The following is a 23,845-nucleotide window of genomic DNA, read 5'->3' as shown; positions in this document are numbered from 1 at the left end:
GAGGGTGTCAGCTGGACACCCAGCCGGATTCAGAGGGATTCTGTTTACCTGTGTGCTTGTGTTTAACTGCATTTTATTGTTGCTCTTATGAACTGATTCTTGGCATATGAGGGTGTCAGCCTGCCCATGCTGATCAGCCCAGCCAGGTCAGGCGTGTCATGTTAATTTGTATGTGTTTGTGTGTATGACCGATTTGGTAACTGGAGGAACCCAGTCCCATTGAGATTGAGTCCTGCAAGATAGCTCCACTGGGGGTGAGGGCTTGCAGAAGGGAGAAATACACCTCCGTATAGTAACACAAGCAGCACATTGACAGAATCACCAAGACCCTAGAAACTATCCCTAATAAATGAGCACACCCCAAGGTAATGGGCAAATTTGGTAACACTGCCTATAAGTTCATCACGGGGGCACAGAAGGGAATTGGTGAGGTTTTATTCACCAAGGCGCCCCCAGGGGTTACAAGAAATAATGGCCACAAGCTAGCAGAGAGCAGATTTAGATTGGACATTAGGAAGAACTTCTTCACAGTTAGAGTGGCCAAGGTCTGGAATGGACTCCCAAAGGAGGTGGTGCTCTCCCCTACCCTGGGGGTCTTCAAGAGGAGGTTGGATATGCATCTAGCTGGGGTCATCTAGACCCAGCACTCTTTCCTGCCTATGTAGGGGGTCAGACTCGATGATCTATTGAGGTCCCTTCCGACCCTAACATCTACGAATCTATGAATCTATGATTTTTTTTGTTGTGATTGGGACATGAGAGCCTGACCCCAGGTGAAGGGGACATGGATTGAGTCTGGCAAAGAGATTGAGAGCAGTCGGGGTTTTGCTTTCTTTTGTTTTCTTTGGATATTTGAGCACAGGCCAAGGCCTCCCCTGGAAAGATGTGCACCTAACCAAGCTGACAGTCTCCCTGGTGGCTAAGTGCGGAATAATAGACTGACAGGCAGTATTAAGATCTGGCTGCAGAGAACTACAAGTGTCATCTGGAGAGGCTAGGGTGGGGTAAAGGGGAGGTTTTGGAGCCCCACAGAAGAAAACAGGGATTGAGACTGGTAGCATCACCTTGGGCATTGCCTCCTAGCAATATAATAACATCAAAGTCATGGCAGGTGAGAAAGCCTAAGATTGACTTCCTGGCAGACCAGGTGATCCAAAGCCAAGGTCCACCCTGTCACCGCCTGTAGGAAAACGAACTCAGGGCAGTGGCAGCAAGCCCTACAACACCTACAGTTGTCACAAGGAGCTCTCCCTCCCCCCTGTTTATTAGAGAAAGAAGAAGAAGTGTTTTATTTAACACTTTCATTTAGACGCCTCTGAAAATATGCTAGATGTATGCCTAACAAAGTATTTTTTTCCAGTTGTGTCTTCCCCTGCCTGCCCCAATTTAATATATTGGCAACATATATGGGGTAATTCTAAAAAATATATAGTTTGCAGTAAGTTTCTCATTTTCTGTGTAAAATCATAAACGTTTGAAATTTTTGGCCTTAAAAGTACTAAGTATTACATTGTTGATGTTACCTCATGTTATCTGTAAGAGAGTAAATGCATTACTGGGAATCAAGCATTTACAGTTCCTATGTACTCCCCTCTTGGCTCTTTCCTTGAGAAAAACTATGTGGGAGCATGCATTTATCTATTGGCATTAAAAAAAACAACAGAACGGTAGATTTTTGATTAATTATATCTAAAACCCAGATTCTACTCCCAACTTTAAATCATTGTAATGTAGGTTGGGTATTTACATTAAAAGATCCTATTCCTTTAAATACAATGCTTTGGGAGGCAGGGGTGGGGGTGCTTTAATTAGAGTGACTCCTAGAATCTCTCTAATTAAAGCAACTGGAGCATCGCATGTATCAGCATCCCTGTGCTGGAAAATGGCATTGGGGCACTTTAATTAAAGTTCATTGAACAAGCTTTAGTTAAAATACCTCCACCACCATTTTTCAGGGCAGACACACTGATACACGTGATGCTGGAATCTGCTCTGACATGCTGCAATTACAGCGCATTGAAGCAGCTTTGATATCCATGTATAGGAGGCCTATAGTACAAAAAGCAAAGGCCTCAAAAAATTATCCTTGGAAAACAGCAGGAGAAACCAGAAGTGACACCCACACCTTTTAACAACTCCTTGCTTCCTCATACATTTCACTTGCTACTGATCAATCTGTCCTTTAGGAGGTACATTGTACCGCACTGACATGATGTTCCTTATTATCTCCCTACACTTCAAGCTGAAATGACACTCTGCATAAGCCAAGCAAGAGTTGTATTTCATTCCAGACAGATGCAACACCTTTGCATTGCCACCTGGTTCTGTGATTAGAAGCAGAGAAAACAGTCTAAACCTAGATTTGAAGTGTTCACCAATCAGATAGCAAACAAAGGATTAGAGAGCTAGAGAACTGTAAAGCTACAAACTGTTTAAACTAGAATGAATAAAAAAGATTACTTAGTGAAATCACCAAGTAAATAGGAAGATGTTTTCTTCCCTTCTCACCCAATGCCGTTCCTGAGGACCCTGGCAACCATTACACTTAAGTCAAGATTGACCAGTTAACTGTGTCTTAAGAAGTGACCTGGCCATATGTTCAGGCAATTAATGACATGACAAAAGTAGGAAACAAGCCACCAAATTATTCCACAAAATATGTCAAATTATGCCTTAAACTGAACATGTGGCAGGCTCCCCTCCATGCAGCCTGATGCTGGCTTCATGGGGGATCTTAGTTGACAGACCCTTTCATGTCAACAGGCTGACAACCCTGTGGTGCAGCCCTAGATGGAGCTGTCCCACACTGTTTTCAGGGTGCTGAGACAGGGGACCTCATCAGCTGGGCCAGGGATGCCAGATTGTGGGAAGCCACTGGCATCCCCATGATCTGGAAGGTTGACTGCTGGAGTTGTGGAGCAAGGCATTTAATACATCCCAGGCAAAGCGACCCTGGAATGAGAAGAGGTTCTCTGGTCCTAGGGTCCCTGTGCATCAAGACCTTTAAAAACTGCATGTGCAGCCCACCCCTACACATGGTTTTCTGACATCCCAGTGCATGGGGCTCTAGTTGAAGATTCCAGTACAGCCCCAGGGCCAAGACTGACAATCAGCTGATTGCTGGTTCCAACCTTGAGACACCACCGGAGTCTCAAACTGGCTATATTATGGTCCCAGCCCTGGGACCAACAACTAGCTGATTATTTTCCTAGCCCTGAGACCACACTGGTTCACCAGGCATACAGATTTCAACAAGCTGGTGTACAGGGAGCCCAGGATCATGATCCTAGGCTCCCCCTACACTGGCAAGTAGTAATGGCATGATTGGGATCCAATCCTCAATCCCAAAATAGTGCATCCTGCCATGCACATGCCTCTGTTCCCTGCCCCAACTCCATGCCCTGTCCCTATCTTTTCCTCTTCAACTCTTCCCCCCAAGTTGTCCTGATTTCTGCCTGCCTCTCCATCTGTTCCTGTCCTGATGCCTTCATCCTCTGCTGCTGCTCCCTCCAGCTCTTATTCTTTTCCTTCTGCTCTTCTTCATCCTCTTTCTTCTTCACCTTCCTGCATTCCAGCATGGGTTGTTTTTTTCCCTTCCTTCACCTTCATCCTGTCTGGGTCCATCTTCATATGAATCACTAAGTGAAAAGCCTATGCTCAGTGCTCTCAGTTCTGGTGCCCAGTTCCAGAATGTCCCTCAGCTCCTGGGTGGAACAAATTGGAGGAAAAGCAGTCCTCCCTCTTCAGGCCTGAGGTTGAAGTATGCTTATTCATGCTGTGAGGATGACACCCACACAGCATTAGCACATAGGTTCTGTCAGGGGATGGTACCCACTGGTGCTGATGTAATTTTCAGAGAACGTAGTTACCAAATTAAAAAAGTTTCTAATGTGCATGTGCAAACTAATTTTCAGAACTGTGCCCACACGTGGGCAGTTTTTCATAGGGACACAAAAAAAAACAACCCTCTGCTTGAAAGCATGAGAGCCCAGGAACTCCTCAAAAAAACTTATCAGAATTTCTTTTGACATTGGGTAATGATATATTTTTCCATAACTTCATTCTTAAAAACAGCATAATCACCGTAGTTGAAAAAAATACTTGGTTAATTGTAGCCAAATAGTTCAAGAGGGGTCTTACACTGTGAAGCATTAGACAACCTTAACAATAGGTGAGGCTTTTATCTCCTCTCATAATACAGGACAGGAGGGAAAAATTAGTGTCATCTTTAATACAACAGGGATGGTGAAGCAAGAGATCAGAGACTACATCATCCACAGAGTCCCCAGGTATGAGTAGGCAGCAATAGCCATTGACCTAAAGAATAAGAGAGATCCAAGTACGTATGATCTGTGCTACTCAAGGATCCAGCTGCAATAAATTTCTGGTTTCTTTTGAAATTACATTACTATATCCTATAATGCTTCACATAAATTTTGCTTTATTTCTCAGATTTTTCTCCATTTTTTCCATTGTTAGCTCCCATCCTAATTTCCTGTGCTTGAGTTATACAAGTTGTCTATTGGCTTTGAGCTACCATATTTCAGCTTGAATGAAAGATGATATACCATCAACATCATTATGGTGTGACTAGTTGTCACTGCTTTATAACAGGAATGACATATTTTAAAATCTCAGAGGAGTTTTGCAGTACAGGTTACATTGTCATGTTCTGCTGTACCAATTAATTTCTAAAGCGTTGGGAAGTTAGAATATACAATGAGGTTGGAGCAAGGGTTTTACATGAAAGTAAAGTCTCTGAACTAGGGTAGTAAGAGTTCTTTTTATCATTATCTGATTTTTAATATCATTTAATGCACAAGAAATGAAAAAAAAAAAAGAGTAAATAATGCTTTGACTAACCATTCAAAAGTAAGCCTAGTAGATCACCTAGCCTGAGATCAACATTATTGAAATGAAATTTCTTTAGACATATGGTATGGTAGTAGAATCAGTCTCACCCTCTGTAGATTCCTGTCTGAAAGTAAGGTACAATGGTCCAAGGCTAGAAATAAGAAGCAATATTTCTGGGTTCTAATTCCAACTCTGCCACTCAGTTACTATACGATTTATCACTGTAAAGTGGGGGAAGAAACCTCTTACATAATATTTGTGTGATGTTATTAATTAAAAGGGGCAATTTAAAAAAAATCTTAAAATATTTTGAATAAAAAATATTCATTTGTTCAGTTGTTTTCATGAGGCAATCTCATTTTTTATCAAATTATTTGAAATTAAAATGTTTTGTTTCTGACTGAATAGAACTGGATGAACAATTTTCACAGTGGGAGGAGAATATTGAATTGGGGGTGAAATTATCAATTTCATTCAAATAAAAAAGTTTTGTTTGAATTAATTTGAAAGAAAACGGTTTGTTTTGAATATATTTGTCAAAGCATCAGAAGATCAAAGTGGTACATTTTTTCCCCCCTCAATTTCTCAAAAAGCTATTTTTCATTGAGAAAATTTGGACAAAAAAATTCAATAAATGCAAATGCATTTAGAGATGTTTGGGTCAAAAGGTTGTTCATATTTCTCACTTTTTAATGATCTTTTGGACATTTTCATTATAAATATGTAATGTTGCGGGAAAGCAAAGAGTGGTTATATTTGCAGTGTGGAAACAGATCTTTTGGGGGAAAAGAAGCTTTACTTTTAAGCTGTGGCCAAAAGAGGCTTCCTTTGCTGTATGCCACTCTTTAAAAGATAGAATTAATTGATGCTTATTTTTAGGTACCTGGCCTGAATATAGCCTAAGTCAGAAGTGACCCAATGTCAGAACTATTCAGAGGCTCATATGAAATAGTTTAGCAACCTCAGTTTAGTTTACAGTGGGAAGACTTCCACATACAAAATCCACCAACCGACAAAATAGTAGTAACTGGCAACTCAGCAGCATTGTACACCAATGAACACACTGGTATTAGTACCGTAGCAACTAAGTTTGACACTCGGGGCAAGCCTGCAGCAGCAGCCTGCCCTCGCCCCGCGCACAGGTCCCGGGGGTACACGCACCCCATGCTTGCCTGAGAGTGCATGCAGAAGCAGAAGGCACCTTCCCCTAGTCCCTGCAACCCCAAAATGAGCTGCTTGGAGGAGGGGAGGGAGGAGGGAAGGGGTGGGGGGGAGGGGCAAAATCAAGGCCCCTGCAGTGAGGGAGGAGTGGGGCTGGGGCAGTGCTGCCCAGCCAGAGCAGGGCACATGTAGGATGGAGCTGTGGCTAATCTGCGGGGAGCGGGGGGTGGCTCCCAACAGTGTGCACACCCTGGGAGGGCATGGTGGGGGGCGTGTGCCTCCAGGTCTGCATGGGGAAAGGCAGGGGGGGCTGCAGCTGTGGGCTGGGGCCAGGGCTGCGCCAGGCTCTTCCTGGTGAGGGGCTGAGCCAGGCTGTGCTGCTCGGGGTGGGTGGTGGCAGTACTGGGAGAGAGGTTGTGGGGGGAGCTGCAGCCACCCCAAAATTTGCCGTAGCCCACCCCCCAACTCCCCTTCCAGCACTGCCACCACCTGCCTCGAGTGCAGCCCCAACCCAACCAGCCACCTGCCATGTGCTGGGAAGAGCCTGGCACAGCCCTGGCCCCAGCCCAGAGCTGCAGCCCACCCTGCCCATGCCCCACACTGATCTGGGGGCACACCTACCCATGCCCTCCTGAGTTGTACACAGCCGCAGGAGCTGCCCCCCCTCCCTATACCCCCCAGATGAGCCACAGCTCCATCTCATGCCCACTCTGCCTCAGCTGGGCAGTGCTTGCACCAGCCCCTACCCCAGACCCACTCCCTCCCTCACCACCTTGATCTGCCCCCCACCCCTGCCCCTTTCCTTGCTGCCTACATGCTGGATTGCAGCTGCACGCACGCATGGGGCATTTATCAGCCAAATTATCGGCCACATCAGGCCGATTTCCAATACAATCAATTTTCTTTATATCGTTGCCAATCCAATATCAGACCAATGTATTGGTACACCTCTAATAAAAAGCAGATATTTCAGGGGACGTGCTCCTGAGAGGAGCTATCACGAAGGCAGGAAAGCATGTACTGCTTGTCTGTACAAATGGCATCTACACTGGGGTAACAGACCAGCACAATTTTGCCCATTTTCTCCCAAGGTAATGCTACACTGGACTTATGTGAGTTACACTGGTATAGATGTTTATGCTATGTGTCCATTTTTGGTTTACACTCAATGTAAACACATCATCTATCCCAGACCAGGGTTCTCAGCTTGGCTAACAGGTTCAATGAACTGATATTAAGAAAATCACTTAGTGCAGATAGGGAATGACTTTAGCTCATGTTTATAGCACAGCTCTGGAAGCACGCAATAGACTTTGTATAGGCTCAGTACTATTGTTTCAGTTCTGTAAGTGGGAGATTCAGTTTCTAGGGCTGTCAGTCTAACACTGCTTTCATATTCACACATTTGTATTTATCTTGTTAACAAATGCATCTTACAATAGCTTGCATTTTGTAGGGTCATAGCTGGTTTCAGTACAGCCTTTAAGAAGGGTATCTCTGTCAGCTTTCAAATCAATGTATATAGCATGACTCTCCTGTTTGCTGACAAGCCTGCTATCCAGAAAACATGCCTATGCATGTTTAACATTATATACATCAGTAGAACCAGAATTTTCAATTATTCTATTCACGGGCATAAAGAAGCAAGTGCATAAGGTGTTTGCAGGTTAAGTACATAAAAATAACCTACCATTTCTGTTTCAGAACTTGGATTTAGGAAGAAATCCCTTAAATTCAAGAAAAAACCTTGAAGTTGTCCAATTAACAACAGTAAGATGACACCATCTGCAAACTATAATAAATAATACATAAAGATGCATATTATATATTAAACTGGCCTTTAACAGTTCCTGAATCAAAAGATACTATATTTACCTGAATCCAAGACAATTTCAAATTTAAGACAACTCCCAATAATGAGACTCTATCCTTGAAAATTTATAAATTTGTTATAATTTTTCCATGTATAGAATCTAATTATTTCAGGGTCATCTTCAATTTGTCACCCCCCCCCCCCCCATTAACACCACAGTGAGGCAACCAGCAGCAGTGGGGCAGGAAGTGAGGGGACAGGTGGTAGGGGCATCAAGTGACCTGCCCCTTGCCCCTCCATCACTTTCCCACCCCCATGTGGGCTGCCACCCCTGTGCCTGCATCCCCTATTGACTACCCTGGCTGCCACCTGCCCCACCTCCCAGTTGGCCCAACCTGCTGCCTGTCCCCTGCATTGCCTGCCCCTCTGCCACTGCTCCATTGGATTCAGAGCTAGAGCCAGGGCTGAGGCCAGGACTGGGGCAAGAACCACTGCTGATGCAACTGCTTCTACCTGGTTGGGTAGAGGGCAGAGCCAGCATGTGTTCTGCACCCTGTGCCAGAGCAGACTGGAGCTAGAGCCAAGATGGATGGTATGTGGCAGTGAGGCAGAGGCAGCAGTGGGAGGGTGGTGACAAGAAGAAGTGGTGGGAGAAGCAGAGGCTACGGGGGGGGAAGCAGGGGCTATGGCTCCAACTCTGACTCTGAGCCTAGGGGTGGAGTTGGCGCTGCAGCTGCTGCCTGTCCTTCCCCTTCCCCCCTCCCTACCCTCCAAGCTTGTACTCAGATCCAAGACAAAGGCCCTTTCCGACCCCATACTGAATGGAAGAAAAAACCCTGTCTTGTATTTAATAAACACGGTAAATGCTGTTCTATAGAAAAACACTAATATGCATTAGTAATAAAAAAAAATGTCATAATTTAGTACTCAGAGCCCTTATTTATACAGTATTAGAGCCCTTATTTTTACTTGACAGTAATCCTTCCAGAACTTCCATTCCTATAACTCATCCCCATCAGGAAAAGTCAATAGAATTATAATGGCTTATGCTTCAGTCTTCAGCACAAATCACTGGAATTATCATCACATCAGCGTGTTTAATCAATTAAACAAAATGCTAGTTGTGGCCTACACTGCTCTAAAATCCTTGCATGTGCATACAGAGGAGGAAAAACAAACAACACAAGAAATCCTCTCACCCTAATTTATCTCAATGTATTAATTCTGTACTCCAGAGAGCACAAGGCTGTTCCTTCTATGTGCACCCAACGTGGCTAGTCACACCAAAGGAAATGGGGTAAAGGAAGCACAGCTACAATTCCATCTCTCTTCACTGACACAAGCATGCTAAACTCATCCACACTGATAATGTGATGTAAACTTTTCACATATGAATTTCCATAAACTGTGGCCTAGAATTGAACAAATGACTAGTAATTTTGGATAGGCTAAATTGTGGGGGCTCAGCCTCAGGTACTTTAAAGAAGCCTGATTTTCAGATTATGGTTGATCAACCCTCTATAAAATATAAGCTTCCTTACCACATCTCAAGTAGGGCACCCCTAAATCTCAAGTAGGGCACCTATACATGTGCCCAATGCCTGCTAATTCTAATTAGAATGCGTCATACTTAATTGAATCTTCTGGAGCCTGCTAATTAGCACGCTCCAGCAGCCTCAGTGTCACATGTATTCAGGGGCCCCAGGCTTCAAAATGGCAGGAGGGGTGCTTTGACTAAAGCTCTTTCAATGAGCTTTAGTTAAAGCACCTCCACCACCATTTTGAAGCAAGGGATGCTGAATAAACAAGATGCTGCAGGCACTTTAATTAGAGTGGCTCCCAAGAGCTGCTGTAATTAAAGCACACTCCTCCCATAAGGAGCACGTAGAAAGATGACTTACTTTGGAAATAACAGGCAATAGAAGCTGCAGGGGTTCAAGCACCTCTGAAAAGCAGACCCTGTATCACTGAAACAAGGGTACTGTATTCAATACAATACACTCATTTTCAATTGCTTAGCATATGGGCTGTAAAAAAATGCTACAAGACTGAAGTTTGATATGCTTTACCTCAGGCTAGGAATGATTTTATGTATTTTTTTGGCAAGATTAAAAAAATACAGGAATTTTGGAGGTGATGGGAAATATTAACATAACTTACAGACAAGTTAACATACAGCAAAAAGTGTGTTACCTGATTTTCAAAATCCTTCACATTTAATCCTAATTTTCCAACATGTTTGTTGACAAATTGCAAAAATACCTAAAGGAAAGGGAAGAGAGAGAAAAAAATATTTCAGTGAAGTCATAAATTATATCTTACAGTGTAAAGGTCAGCGTGTATTTAAAATACAAGTTACCTCCTTTACAGCTTCCAATTTGTCAGGAGCATGGGTGAATAATTCATCAAAAGCATCAGTATCTAGGCAAAATATTTCATAAATGTTATTAGAGATTATTTGGAATGGCTACCAGTCAAGTGGTTAAGGGAGGTTGAAGCAGTTGCTTCACACTACTAAAAGGAAAAAGCACTTTGCCTCTGCATTCAGTAGAGAAGATGGATCTTTGCTTCTCTGTACTTGGAATCTTATGTCAAATAAAGTAGTTTGTTTTAGTCATCTTCCCTAATTTTAAAATGCATAGGCTGTTGTGATTTGTCTGTCACTAGCCTGAGGCAGTAGGAAAGGTGAAGGTAATTCTGTGCTTTTTATGTTTCTTCTGAGCTTCATACCCATGAACAAGTTGTGCAGGCCGGGGGTGAGCCGGGCCCGTCTTTGCGCACGCGGGCTGTGGCCAGCAGCCCGGGCATGCGGGGCCGGAGAAGACCGGGGGCGAGCTAGAATTAGTCACGGACGCGTAGTGGTTGATTTAAAGATTGTTTACTTACACCAAAGATGGTCGTGGTGTAGGCTGGACAATTTCCAGGTTCAGCTCCGCTTAAATCCTCGTTAGAGGACTACGACAATTCGTTCTTTGCCCTGGAGTTATTGAAGCTCCGCGGGTTCGGTAGTTTCTCGTACAGGAAGGGATATGTCTAGGACTTTATCAGCGACGGGGAGAGGCTAGAGGCTGTTCATTCTTTTCCCCAGAGTTGTTGAAGCTCCGCGGATTCGGTTATCAGGCCTCTATTGCCTTTTAAGAAAAGCGTTGGGTCCGAAAGGATCCTCAGCGCTTAGAGATCTTCATGCTCTCCCTCTCGAACTCCAATTGCTCTCTCTCCAACTTGGGCGGAAACCACCCAAGCTCATTATACGGCTAGCAAGCCAATTGCTAGCCGCCACATGTGCACGTATTAGAATCGGCCAATAATGTGGCACGAATCTTCATACAAATGGCGGGAACTCCTTGCACCGTGCATTTCTTGGATGCAAAAGAAATGCACCATGCAAAGAAAGCTACAAATTTGGCGGGAATATTCCGTTGCACCAGGATTCTCTTCTGCAGCAGAAAACTCTACCGTGCAAGGACGCTGCAATTTAGCGGGAAAAATAATTTAGCAGTGCCGAAGCACACACAAACAAAAAATCACAACTTTGGGTTGTGACACAAGTGTGACAAAAAAAAAAAAAATCAACGAAGAGAACTCTAAATCACTGGGCTCTTCTATACCTCAAATTTTGATTGCCATCAATGAGACTTTCTACAAAAACTGAGGGGAGAGAATGGCTCCAACTTGAGCGTTAAAAATATCTGCCTGTAGATGAAGATTAATCAATTTTAAAGTACAAAAGGACCAGCAGGTACGTCTATATTGTTTCTGCAGAACTCTTGAGAGCTTCACCAAGTAGTGTAGCCCTGCCCATCCATGCCAAACCTAGAAATAAGGTTTTGAGAAGACCTCCCCCACCATCAATTTCAAGGTCTCAATCTCCATTGTGCTTTAAAGCTATAGTGAGGGGAGCCCCGAAGCTGACTTCACTGCATCATTTCTGGGTTTTAGAGCACATGGACTGAAAATGGGTAAGTAGGGACACATTCCCTGGCAACATTCTTAAGAGCACTGCAGAAGTGCCTGTTCTGATCATATAGTTTGATGTTTTTCATCACCCAGGCCATGGAACATCTCCAGTAATTTCTAACAGAATTATATAAGGGGGTATGGCAGTGCACCTTTGGGTGCTTGCCACTTTAAGGGCAGAGTCAGGCAGTTAGCAGGTGCCTGATGGTAGCAGCCAGTGTGAGAACCAGGTATATAAAGGCTGCAGTTTGCTGCTGCCAGCCCAGGCAGAAATATTGCCTGGCTGAGCTGGAGCAGGAACACATGGAGGTAAGGGCAAGAGCTTATGGGGATGGCTAGGAGGCTCCTGGTCCTGGACATGACCTAAAACTGCATTCTGCCATGGGTGGGGCTCCTGGTGGTGTGGGAGCCCCCAAGAAATGCCAGGCCAGTTTGCACCCCAGTGAAAGGTGGGTCAGGGCACCTTAACCCCACACCCCAGAATTCGGTGGGTACAAGGGCCAGACACAGCTATGGCCACCTGAGCCCTAGGGGGTGGAAGACCCCAGGAGAGGAGTGGGGCCAGGCATGGCTACGGCCACCTGAGCCTGCAGGGGAGGTGTCACAACCCAAAGTTGTGAGTTTTTGTTTGTGTGTGCTTCGGCATCGCTAAATTATGTTCCTGATAAATTGCAGCTTCCTTGCACGGTGGAGTTCTCTGCTGCAGAAGAGAACTCCGGTGCAACGGGGAATTTCCCGCCAATTTGAAGCTTTCTTTGCATGGTGCATTTCTTTTGCATCTCAGAAATGCACAGTGCAAAGGAGTTCCTGCCATTTGTATGAAGATTCGTGCCACATTATTGGCCGATTCTAATATATGTAAACGTAACGGCTAGCGATTGGCTTGTTAGCCGTATAAAGAGCTTGGGTGGCTTCCGTCCAAGTTGGAGAGAAATCACTTAGAGAGCGTGAAGATCTCTAAGTGCTGCGGATCCTCACAGACCCAACACATTTCTTAAGCAGGCAACAGAGGTCTAAACAGCCTCTGGCCTCTCCCTGTCACTGAGCGCAATCCTAGACGTATCCCTTTCCTATATACTCAAGATTCGAACCCACGGAGCCTTAACAACTCCGGGGCCAGAGAGCCAAACCAAACCCACGGAGCTTCGACAACTCCGTGGGAAAGAAATTGCCGAACCCGCGGAGCCTTAACAACTCCGGGGCCAAAGAACTGAATTTGTCGTAGTCCTCCAACGAGGATTTAAGTGGAGCTGCACCTGGAAACTGTCCAGCCTACACCGCGACCATCTTGGGTGTAAGTAAATAATCTTTAAATCAACCATTACGCCTCTGTGACTAATTCTAGCCCGTGCGTGCCTTGCCGCTGCACGGTCCTCTCTGGCTCCGCGTGCCCGGGCTGCTGGCCACAGCCTGCGTGCGCAAAGACGGGCCCGGCTCGCCCCCGGCCCGCACAGGAGGAAGATCCCAGAGGCCCCTGGTCAGGTCCACATAACTATCCCTGGAGAGAGAGGGCAATTGTGAAGGCCCTGAGAGGGCAGGGATGTAGGTGGCCCCACACAGAGTAGGGTTGAATGGGAGTAGGCCTGAAGGGCTGAGTGAGAGGTGGTTGAGTAGGGCCGAACTGAGAGCCTGAAGGACAGTGCAAGGGCCAGCCCCTTGAGTAGTTGAGTGTGAGGATGATGAGAAGACCCCAGGGTAGGGTGTGGTATAAAGGCCCTAGAGTGGGCATAGTAGGAACCCCATGTGTGGGGAGTAGGCTAAGGTATGTTTTCAGATGCCCAAGACCATAGCTGGGCCTAAGGCCGAATAGAGGGCTCAGCCAGGAAGCTAGGGGTGAATCCTGACTCCGGTAAATCCTCTGCTGAAAGGAGGCCGAATGTGGATCCAAAATTACAGCAAGGGTGAGCACAATGACTTGCTGCTCCAGGGAGGGAGTGAGAGTCCGTGTGAGACACAGGAGCACTAGTCGTGGTGTGAGGGAGCATCATTTGTGTGCGTGTCATCTGTGAGGCGTGGGATGCAGTATAGGGTTTCGTTGGAGCTGCATATATAGGTCCAGGAAAACAGAGCCACCAAACAGCAGCCTCCTGCCTAATTAAGACACCAATTATTAAACAACAAGGCGTGGCAGAAAAGAGATGTGGGCAGTTAGTCCAGAAACTGGTGGGCGGGCTAACTTCTGACCAGCCCCAGGAAGTCCCCATTACACAGGGGAAAATGGAAATGCTTTTAAATGCTAGTGAATTCTTACCCCTGTTTTCTGACAAGGTCTAATGGGAATCTTGTAAGTCTTCCCTTCATGACCTTACAACAACATTAATTTGATCCAAGATGAACAAAGTCAAAGGCATTATGCTAGCCTAACTACAAGGAATGTCTGGCTTCTGTGGTGTGGGAAACAAGTCCAGCTTTGTTTAGGAAAGAATACCAATTAGAATTACCAGCTCTGCTAGATCAAATGGATCCAGTGTTGCACGAGCTCCACTGGGTTTCATTTTCCCTGTTGTTGGTGCAGTATTGTTATGAAACAAATAAAAACTACAGCAAATCAATTGTATGGCTATGTCTAATGCCTGCAGCATTCTTGTAAGCTAGAGCATACTCTTCTGGAGCAAACCTTTGTATAGTACAGTTCTTTCCTTATTTAAGCAAGATGCATTAAAAAACAAAAGGCATTATCTTCCAAAGTGATTTCAAGGTTTATTCCTATGACAGATTAACCCATGGAAATAGATAATTTTTCTCACTTTTGGCTAATGCTTCTGTTTAGATTGAAGATCACTTAATGGAGTAAGTGATAAATAAATATAGATGCATCACTGAAACTGCTACATCCAATCACAGATATATAAGCATTAATAAGAGCTAAGCATAAAAGTGTTGAAACAACCTAATCTTTTCTTTGGGAAGGAAATGTACCCATTTACAGAGGACCAGGCCAGCACCTCAAATGTAAGTCCTCAAAGTAGAGCTAACAGGGTGCCTAGGCCTTTTTTTGCTCTCTGCAGATGGGTCAAATTTAAACTGAAGAGTTCTGCAGGTACCATCTGTTTTGGATTGACTTGCTTATTAAAAGGTATGTTGTCAGGCACTAGCAAAATTTCAGAACACTGCTTTGCAAACTATAGAAATGAGACCTGAATGCATCTGGCACCAAGTCAGAGGCTCAGTTCTGCAGCCCTGATGCAGACACATATGGCACTTTTACACATGCTCCAGGGGTAAGAGTTGGGGAGGAGGGGGGCTTTAATTAGAGTGGCTCTGAGAGCTGCTCTAAGTAGAGCACTGTAGTGTCTTGTGTATTAGTGTCCTCGTGATTCAAAATGGCAATGGGGGCACTTGAAATAAGTTTGTTTAATGAGCTTTGGTTCAAGCATGCCTGCTACCATTTTCAAGTGTAGAGATGCTAATACATGAGACACGGAGGCTGGCTGGACTGTGGTAATTACCATGCAGTAATTACCACATGGCAATTACCTGGTAATTATAGAGCATTGGAGCAGCCCAACAGTATGGCTACAGGCACCCATAGTTCAGAGTGAAGGGGTATTCATCTCCCTTTATCTCACCAATGCTTTGTCTCCTATGTTGAAACTTCTAATAGCCAAAACGGATTAGGTTCTTCTGTGGCATAAATCAAGTTGAACCACATAGGGCCCAACTTTGGTCTTCTGCTAATATTAACATCACATTCATGAAATCCACTGGAATTAGTCCTGAGGTATCATGATACAACTGAAATCAGAATTGAGTGTCTATAGAATGTAGTAGAGAATCACTAAATTTTGCCATAAAAAAAAACTTACTTGACTGATCTTCTAAAGTCTCCCTAAAGATAAAATAAAAAGAGAGCATGAATGGGGGGAGGGAATAAAACATGCAACAAAGCTAATCCTATTCATAAACAAAGCATGAATGAACAAGGCATCCTGTGAAGTAGGCGATACAGTACAAAACCTCACAAGCTGTATGCCACAGATAGCTTTCCAATAGGCATTTTTAAAGTACACTGGGTGTGTGTATTGGAAGAATATAAGGTTTTATTTGGCGCACAGAGCAATAAACATTTATTTTATAAGCACAAATCATAATACACTTCTCTGAAAAGCTGGTCCTGATATTAGAATTTAAAGATGTACTGACATGAAAGATAACAACAGTTTGATGGAACTATAGGAGAAAAAACTGTTTCCAGTTCTTAGAAAATTATTCATAATTTTCTTAATATTAAAATTGTATCCCATTGTAAGCTTAGGTAATAATCAAAGGATCTCACAAACTAAGCAAGCTTATAAAATTATTTTCTTTAATTCCACATGAAAAAACGCCTAATGTTGGTAATATAATAATAATGCTAATAAATTCATAATAGAAGTAAACCAGGTTTGGTTTATGCTGTTGCAGTTTTAATCCTGGCTGCATAAACCTAAAAAGCTTGGCTTACAAATATGATGACATTTTTTAGATCTTACTAAGATCAATTAAAACCTAGTAAGGACTCTACAAAATAAATAAGTGGTTTTGCTTCATGCAATAATTCTGTCACAATAGGATTTCCTAAACCTAACAAATACTGATACAAATTATTTTACAGATTGTAACTGAACAGCAATCAGACAAGTACTACTGTTATTCTTTTGGATAACTTCAGTTTAAGATTTAGGTTTTTTCTGATTGATATGTTGGTTAAGATGTTATGTTTTTAAATAACCTTCATGACATTTCTGGCAATAAATGAAGAGATCATGTAAACCCTTCCTAACTGTACATTCCTGCTTACTTGCAATCTGTGATATATTCCACAGCATTTTCCGTCTTTAGGCCTTTCGCTGTACGCTGTTAAACAAAAGCAAATACAGAAGAATTATATTTAACCATCGTGATAAAGCAAGGAAACCTGACCTTGATGACTTTCATGAAAGGCTGGATGTCATCAACTAAGTGTTTAAAATATTCACAAATGTCATCCTGACTTAGGAGCCTAAGCTCCATTTTCAAATATGACACTGGGTGCATCTACACATGCATTAATGCACTTTTCCTAATGTGTATTAAATGTAGTACCTCCAATTTGAGGTACGAAAATGTACATTAGGCTGCCCTAATGTGCAGTACCAAAAATGCATTTTTTTAAATGATGCTTACTACACAGTAGCCTATTTTACTGTGCATTAGTGTAATTGTACAGTTCTTTATGTGACATTTTAATGCACAGTAAAATAGGCTACTGCACATAAAAGTGCAAGTGTAGACACGTCAACTTACTTTCAAATAGATTTGGATGCTAAGTCACTCAAGAGCATTTGAACTGTTACCCCTAAAATTCCAAATCCTACACAGGTGAAGGGAATCAGTCTGTAAGTTCAGAAATCACTCAGAGCCATCACTAAGAGCTGTCTTGCTTCATTCAGATTCTGGGTTCTAAAATGATCAGTAATGAATGGCACTTTTGTCATCCTCTGTCGAAGCTTTGGAATGCTTGCAACCTATTAAGCTACTTGCAGTTTTTGCATCTTTTCCCAGTAGTGTAACTGAAGGAGGGGATGGGGGATGATGATGATAACAGTCGCAGCAGAGTGCCTTTTGTGAGGGAGGTAGAGATGGCTGCTCTACATGTAGTTATATTTTAAAAATAAGCTTAATCTTGCAAGGGGTCTCTGTGGCCTACAGTAGCAAACATAAAAGACAAAGTTACCTCAATTATTACTACTTCCACATTAATATTTGGAGGGATAGCCAGATCAGGCTGGAAGTGCTTTGCTATGGCAATCAGAAGATGCAATGTGCTCAGCAAATCCTTCTTCAAAATAGCTATTCATATAAAGAGAAGATCTCATAAGTAATATGCAAGCTCATTACAACCTCACAGTAATATTTTACATCCTTGTTGTGCCCACTGCCTGAGAACATACAAGTGTTCCAGATACTGAGCCTCCGCATACTGTCATGAAGCAGATGTATTAGTCCCATTTTATAGCTTGTGAAGTGAAAGATGAGTGACCTGCCCTGTGTCAAATCTGCACCTCAGCTAGGGCCTGAACCCAATTCTCCTGATTCCAATTCCAGCATCTTAACCTCAAGATCATCTTTCCTTTAGTAGCACCTTTCTAGTCCAGTGAGATCACAGAATATAGTATAATCTTCTGAGAGAATTTCCTTCTATTTTACATCCATACATACAATCAATACTCCATTTCAGCTGGCTTTCCTCTACTTGCAAACACTTGGTCACAGCTTCTAGAATCACAGTAAGTTTCTGTCTCTGCTTGTTTTCTGTCAGTGCAATCTTCTCTACGTCTAGGTTGAGAGATCCTAGCTTTTCTGTGCAAGAGAGAGGAAAGAAGAGGAAGATTGTGTTTTAGCAACAGCCTGAAAATAATGCAAATATCACAACAGATGTACCAAAAGAGCTTAAAGCCTGGACGTGCAATGTTCTTATGCTGGTGTAACATATGTGTTTTCTACACCAATGGAATTACATCAGAATCCTCAGTGGACAGGTGTGCAACTAACCTAGGGCAACTACAAGCAGTAGGTAGTTATTAGAAGACTTCACTGTTAAGTGGCAACAAAGGCATAACAGGGTGGCTCCCAGGCCTCCATAGCAGCTGCCTACAGCTATGTTTGTGCCCCACACAAAGGCAGCATGTGGGCTACTGCCCTGGGTACCTCCCTTCAAATATACTACTAGATAAAAGGAGAACAGGGAAAATTCAGTTTGCATAAGCAAACAGCTATTCTGGGATATGCTGCACATAGATAACTTTAGGGTGACCATATGTCCCAGTTTGCCCAGGATAGTCCTGGATTCAGAGGCCAGTCCCGGCTGGTTGGTAAAAATTAAAGACAGGAATCCCAGAATCTTAGGGGCATCGGGCATAGTCCAGCAGGGAGGTGGAGCAGCACAGTGAGCCAGGCAGCTTCACTTCCCCACCAGACTAAGCCCATACCCCTGCCCACTAGCCTCCACCAGTGCCTGTAGCAGTGTCCCAGATGTCTCAGTTGTCCTGGATTCCCTTATGGTCACCCTAATGAACATGTACATCACTGTTGTTTTACCCCTTGTTTTTCCCCAGAGTAATTCTACACTAAACCTCACTAAGGCCCTTTGCAAACATTACACTTAAGATGTGATTAACCAGTTAATCATGTTACTAAGTAGCAACCTGGACACAGTTCATGCAATTAAAGGTGCGATAAAGCAGGGAATAAGCCACAAAGTCATTACACAAAGTACAAGCAATAACTGTGGAGGGTTCCCATCACAGCTTAATTTGAACATGTGGCCAAATCATCTGATCAGCTCTTCCAGCCTTGGCTCTTTTATGCTCCCAGGGCTGAGAGTGCCAGTCACCTGCTCAGGACTCCCAGTCATGAGAGTGTACTGAAGCCAAGGGCTCCATATGTTCCCATAGCTGGGAGCGTTGATCAGCTGACTGGCGCTCCCAGCCATGGGAGCACTGGGCATGAGTCTTGCTGGTGCAGGGGGCAGGATTATGATCCCAGGCTCCTCCTGCACTGGCAATATAGCACAATTGGGATATGGCCCCCAATTCCATAATCACATCTCTTGCCATGCAAACCTTTAACCGATTCTCTGTCAGAGACTTGTTACAGCAATATAGGGCTGTATATTGTGAGCTGGATTCTATTAATCTTTATGAACCTAAATGACACACATATAGCCATACAACTGCAGTTCTGGGCACTTAAGTACAGACTGAAATTCTGCTTTGTCCACCAAAGCACATGCAACCTCATTAAGCTTGCAGTGAGCCTGCACCCCAGCCAGGCAGTTGTTCACTCATATGGAATCACCTAGATATGTGCATAAGGCTTGGTAAGTCCTGAAATTATAGTCACAGAAAAACTATGACTAGTGGATGTAAATCATAGCAGCAGCAGGAGGGGGCAGGGGGCAAGTCTCTCACCTTTTAGTTCAACAGCCAAGCTGTTAAACCACTTGCCCAGAAAGCAGGAAACCCGAGTTCTAGGCCCCCCTCATTTAGAAGGGGTTTGAACCAAACTCTCCTGCTTCCCAGTAAATGAATCTAAAAACCAGGCCACAAGCTAGGTATTACTCTGAAACTTTTCCAGACTACCTTTGGAAGCTGGCTAGGCTCTTGGGGTCAGAGGGTACTCCTCCTTCTCTGTCTCACTTTCAGCATGTATGAATGCAGGGCAGTGCTATTTAACCACTGGGGGAATAGAATCCCAAACTGTATGCAAGTGCTGCAAGCTCCAGTTACACAGCCTTATGCATAGCATTTAGGACTAGGTACAGACATTACACTTTTACCAGTGTAAGTGATCGGAAACCAGTCTATACCCATAACAGAATATAAGCTTGGCATACATAGTCTTATTTAAAAATATGTTGGAACCTGTTCTAAGATTTGCCTCCCCCGACCACCAAAGGGCAAATGCGTGTTCTGTTCACTACCACTTGAAACTATGCCACTTACAGAAAACCAGTAACTTGGATCGTTTCCACCTTGGGCTTTTTAAATGTCAGTACCGAGCCTAGGGGCTCAAAGCAAAAAAGGATTTTGTCCCATGTATCATCCACATACACCACTGCAAATAGATCACGTGTCCAGGCACTTGATTTAAGCAATCAGCAAAACTAAACAACACATAGATACACAATTGCTCGCTATAATTGTTTTTGCACAGATACAACCTTCACTCATGCACAGCCTCATTTAGGTCACTACACTTTGCCCAGGGGTCTGATTTCAAGAGTATAGCCACAGACTGCCACGTGACTTACAGCAGCTAAACCTTCAGGTTTGCCAAGAGTAGCTGGAGTATTCCAGTGAGCATTTTTTTCCTGCCAATTTCTTTGCTAAGCCTGTAGCTCCTTATATGTGGGGAGAAATTTTGTCCCTGGATATATTATCACCTTCCCAAGTCGCAAAAGAAAACATTCTATTTGAGGCAGACCTTTTTAGGAGATGTTAGCAGTCGGCAGCTGCACAAGCCCCAGTGCAGACAAAAGAGAGTGAAAGACAAGGTAAGGACAGTAGTAACATTATGGAGGGAGTGGTAGGCCCCTAGGCCCAGAGTGGGCACTTTTTAGAGACCCTGCAAGAAAGAGATGTGGGTTCATTGAAGTGAATGGTTACACTGATTTACACCAGCTGAGGTTGCAGCTTGAGCAAGACTTTAAATGTTTTGTTTGTTTGTTTGTTTGTTTTAAACAACACCACCATCATCCACAGATAAAAATGTGTAGTTGCAATCTTATTTCCATCTGAGGTTTCTGGTAATATTGTAGCAAAACCCTCAGTTACTCTTTTTTTTTTTTTTAAATGCATTCCCTCCCCTTCCCCAACCATTTCTGACTTTTTCTCTCCCTCTTTATTCCCTATAGGTAAGTATAAGTGAGCCAAGACATAGGATAAGCTTCAGCATTTTATTTTGGTAGCGAGTTGTATTTGTTTTGTTTTTTCTTCTTCTTTATATTGTATAATTATTCTGTTTATATTGATTTTTACTGTTCTATATTACTGTTTTACTGGTACTATATGATTTAGGCCTACATATGTAAGTTAGCATAAGTCATGTCAAGTTTCCATTTTGTTTGTCAAGTCTTCATCTTTTCCTTGTGGCCTGTTGTGTAACCTATGACTCATACCGACCCCTCCAATGTAATTTGGTTCCCGGATGAATGGGGATGAATGCGGCTCCTTGAGACAATGGCAGTAGGTCTAAAATAGCTCCTTCTGAATGACCGAACCATCAACACCAATACCTGGGCCAATGACCCAGCCAGTGGAACCACCCTCAGCATTCAAGAAACAAAAGATGAGGAAACCCACCATTGTGCCAAGGCTGCACATGCTCAGCAAGAACACCTGGAGCCCTCTGGGACAAGACTGACCTTGCCTGGACAGGCCCTCCCCACAGGAGATCAGAGATAGTCTGCCCCATAAAAAGGGGTAGTGAAGACTGACTCCTTGGGACACCCTCTCCATCTGGACCAGCACCATGCCACATCACCTATCCACCCAGAGGCCCTGCTGACAACCTCCCTCTGGACAACACCTACTGGACAAAGACCCCTTCCTAGCTTGGATAGGTAGCTATCACCCTCCACCCGCTCTTCAACCAAGGACTTGGACTCTATTTCTCTTCCCTATCTGGACTCCAGCCCTTTCACTGAGTCTCTTTCTCCTGCTGCCATTGAGAGAGGGGTGGGGGGGTAGGGGGAGGTGTGTGTGTGTGTGCGCGCGCCAATAGTTATTTGGACCCTGAGTTGGGTTTTGCTTTACTACGGTTCTGGCCCTGCTTCAATCTCTGCTCCTCGTCCCTCTAACTTCTGTTTTATTTCTCCCTCTCCTGCTCCTGGCTCACCACCACCCCCAACACCTGTCCTGAGCTCCTCTCTGCCTCCAAACCCCCTGTTTCTTTGCCACTGTCTTATCCTCACTGTCTTTTCCTTTTCCCCAGATCTATGCCACTGCTATTGCTTTGTCTCCACTGCCTTTTCCCCTGAGATCCCAGGTTTCTGCCTCAGTTTCTTTCCTGACTGTCTCCTCCTTGCCACCAGGCTTTTCTCCCTTGCACTAGTGACCTCGAGTAACCCTGGGGCCACTTGATCTTAAGTAAACCCAAGCCTCAGTTCCTCAGCCAGCTTCTCTCTAGTCCACCAGTTCTGGCAACTTTCACTCCCTACACTTTAACTCTCTCTCTCTCTCACCTTAACCTTCCCTCAAGTATCCCAGGTACCCCAAGCACACACGTACATACCATACCATCCAAGCAAGGAACTTACGTGTGTGTGTGTACATACACACATACGCATACAAATTGTGTGCATGATATACGAATTAGTAATCCGTGTATGTGTATTGACAATTGATTTTTGTCTAACTTTTGATGTGTATAGTGTGTAGGTGCTTGAATTGGTGATAGGTATGCATGTGCCTGAGTTGGGGGGGGGGGGGGGTGCATGTGTGTGCGTGCATGAGCGCACCCCCAATTGATGTGTGTGTTTGTATATGTGTAATTGTGTCACACCCTCCTGTCTAACAGCAGAATATTGAGATCCTGAAAGTTGGCCTGACCTCACAGGGCAACAATATTGCAAATCAGAATCAAGCTTCTGGTTTATGATGCCCTTGACTCCTTTCAGAGGTATTGTGACCTCACACTTTAAAGACAACCATTTTATTTTTTGAATTAAGGATGGAACAAAATGACTTTCCAAGATGAAAAATAAAAACAATCATCAAGTATTTGCTCTAAATTGCAATTGTAACAAAATGTTCACAGTGCCATGCTTTTCTTTATTTGAATTAGAGAAAGAGGCATTAGCAGTAAGGATGGTGCCAGCAAACAACGATTGTTACAACAGGTTGTGTTCTTTTATCTGCAAGTTCCTGAATGGAAAAGCCTACAAGATGTTCTTGAGAACTAAGATCAAAGAGGCAGCTTACCTAAGAGATGATGAAGTATCAGGCCATCAAATAGATCTTCCTCCAGGCTTTTTATTATTATGTGTTCCTGTTTCAGGATTGAATTAATCCAGTCAATCAGTAACTGTAGGGAAAACAAGAAAGTTGGCAGGTACTGATGCAAGAAAATGGACAGCCATGCTTTAGCAGCAGCAGGGTCCATCTTCCTCCTGGTTTCTCTTGTCCTGCCTATTTTACCTGGTTCATATTCTGGTCTTCTCTCTTATAGTTCCCACACTATTTCCCTTTTCTATCTCTGTTCACTGTCCAGCTCCATAATCTATAACCCACCCATTCCTTCTGTGACATTTTGAGGTAACCTCACAATTTCCTATTTCTGCTTTCATGATTCTTCCTTCTTTTTCCAGAAGAGAAGAAATGGATCAGGAATTCATGAGCTGACTGAAAAAAGGAAGTGTATTTCTGTGCATATCACTGTTCCTTTTCAGCCAGTGCTTAATGTGTGGGGTCTCTTGGGGTTAGAAACCAAATATTTCAAATTCATTTCACTCAGCAATTTTTTTTTTATCCAGAGAGCCCGCTGCAAAAGACAACACAGTAGGATTAATTTTCCTGGACACTAAATCTAGGAGCTGAG

The 23,845-nt window shown here is 43.7% G+C and overlaps 1 protein-coding gene across 2 annotated transcripts in view; it reads right to left on the bottom strand.

The window, feature by feature from the left end:
* PARVG (parvin gamma) overlaps window positions 1-23,845 on the bottom strand; it is a 45,619-nt gene that overhangs the window by 7,649 nt on the left and 14,125 nt on the right. For both annotated transcript variants that reach the window (XM_006263623.4, XM_019493161.2), the window contains exons 4-11: window positions 23,230-23,332; window positions 17,966-18,106; window positions 17,481-17,596; window positions 16,566-16,621; window positions 15,592-15,614; window positions 10,188-10,249; window positions 10,022-10,090; window positions 7,706-7,807 (exon numbers count right to left, since the gene is read on the bottom strand). In XM_006263623.4, coding sequence (XP_006263685.1) covers window positions 7,706-7,807; window positions 10,022-10,090; window positions 10,188-10,249; window positions 15,592-15,614; window positions 16,566-16,621; window positions 17,481-17,596; window positions 17,966-18,106; window positions 23,230-23,332 — 672 coding nt within the window. The remainder of the gene's footprint in view (window positions 1-7,705; window positions 7,808-10,021; window positions 10,091-10,187; window positions 10,250-15,591; window positions 15,615-16,565; window positions 16,622-17,480; window positions 17,597-17,965; window positions 18,107-23,229; window positions 23,333-23,845) is intronic.

The sequence above is a fragment of the Alligator mississippiensis genome, chromosome 4 (assembly GCF_030867095.1).
Source record: "Alligator mississippiensis isolate rAllMis1 chromosome 4, rAllMis1, whole genome shotgun sequence".
In the NCBI taxonomy this organism is placed as follows: domain Eukaryota; kingdom Metazoa; phylum Chordata; order Crocodylia; family Alligatoridae; genus Alligator; species Alligator mississippiensis.
Note: the sequence above shows the minus strand (reverse complement) of the source record. Positions and strands in the feature narration are given on the sequence as shown.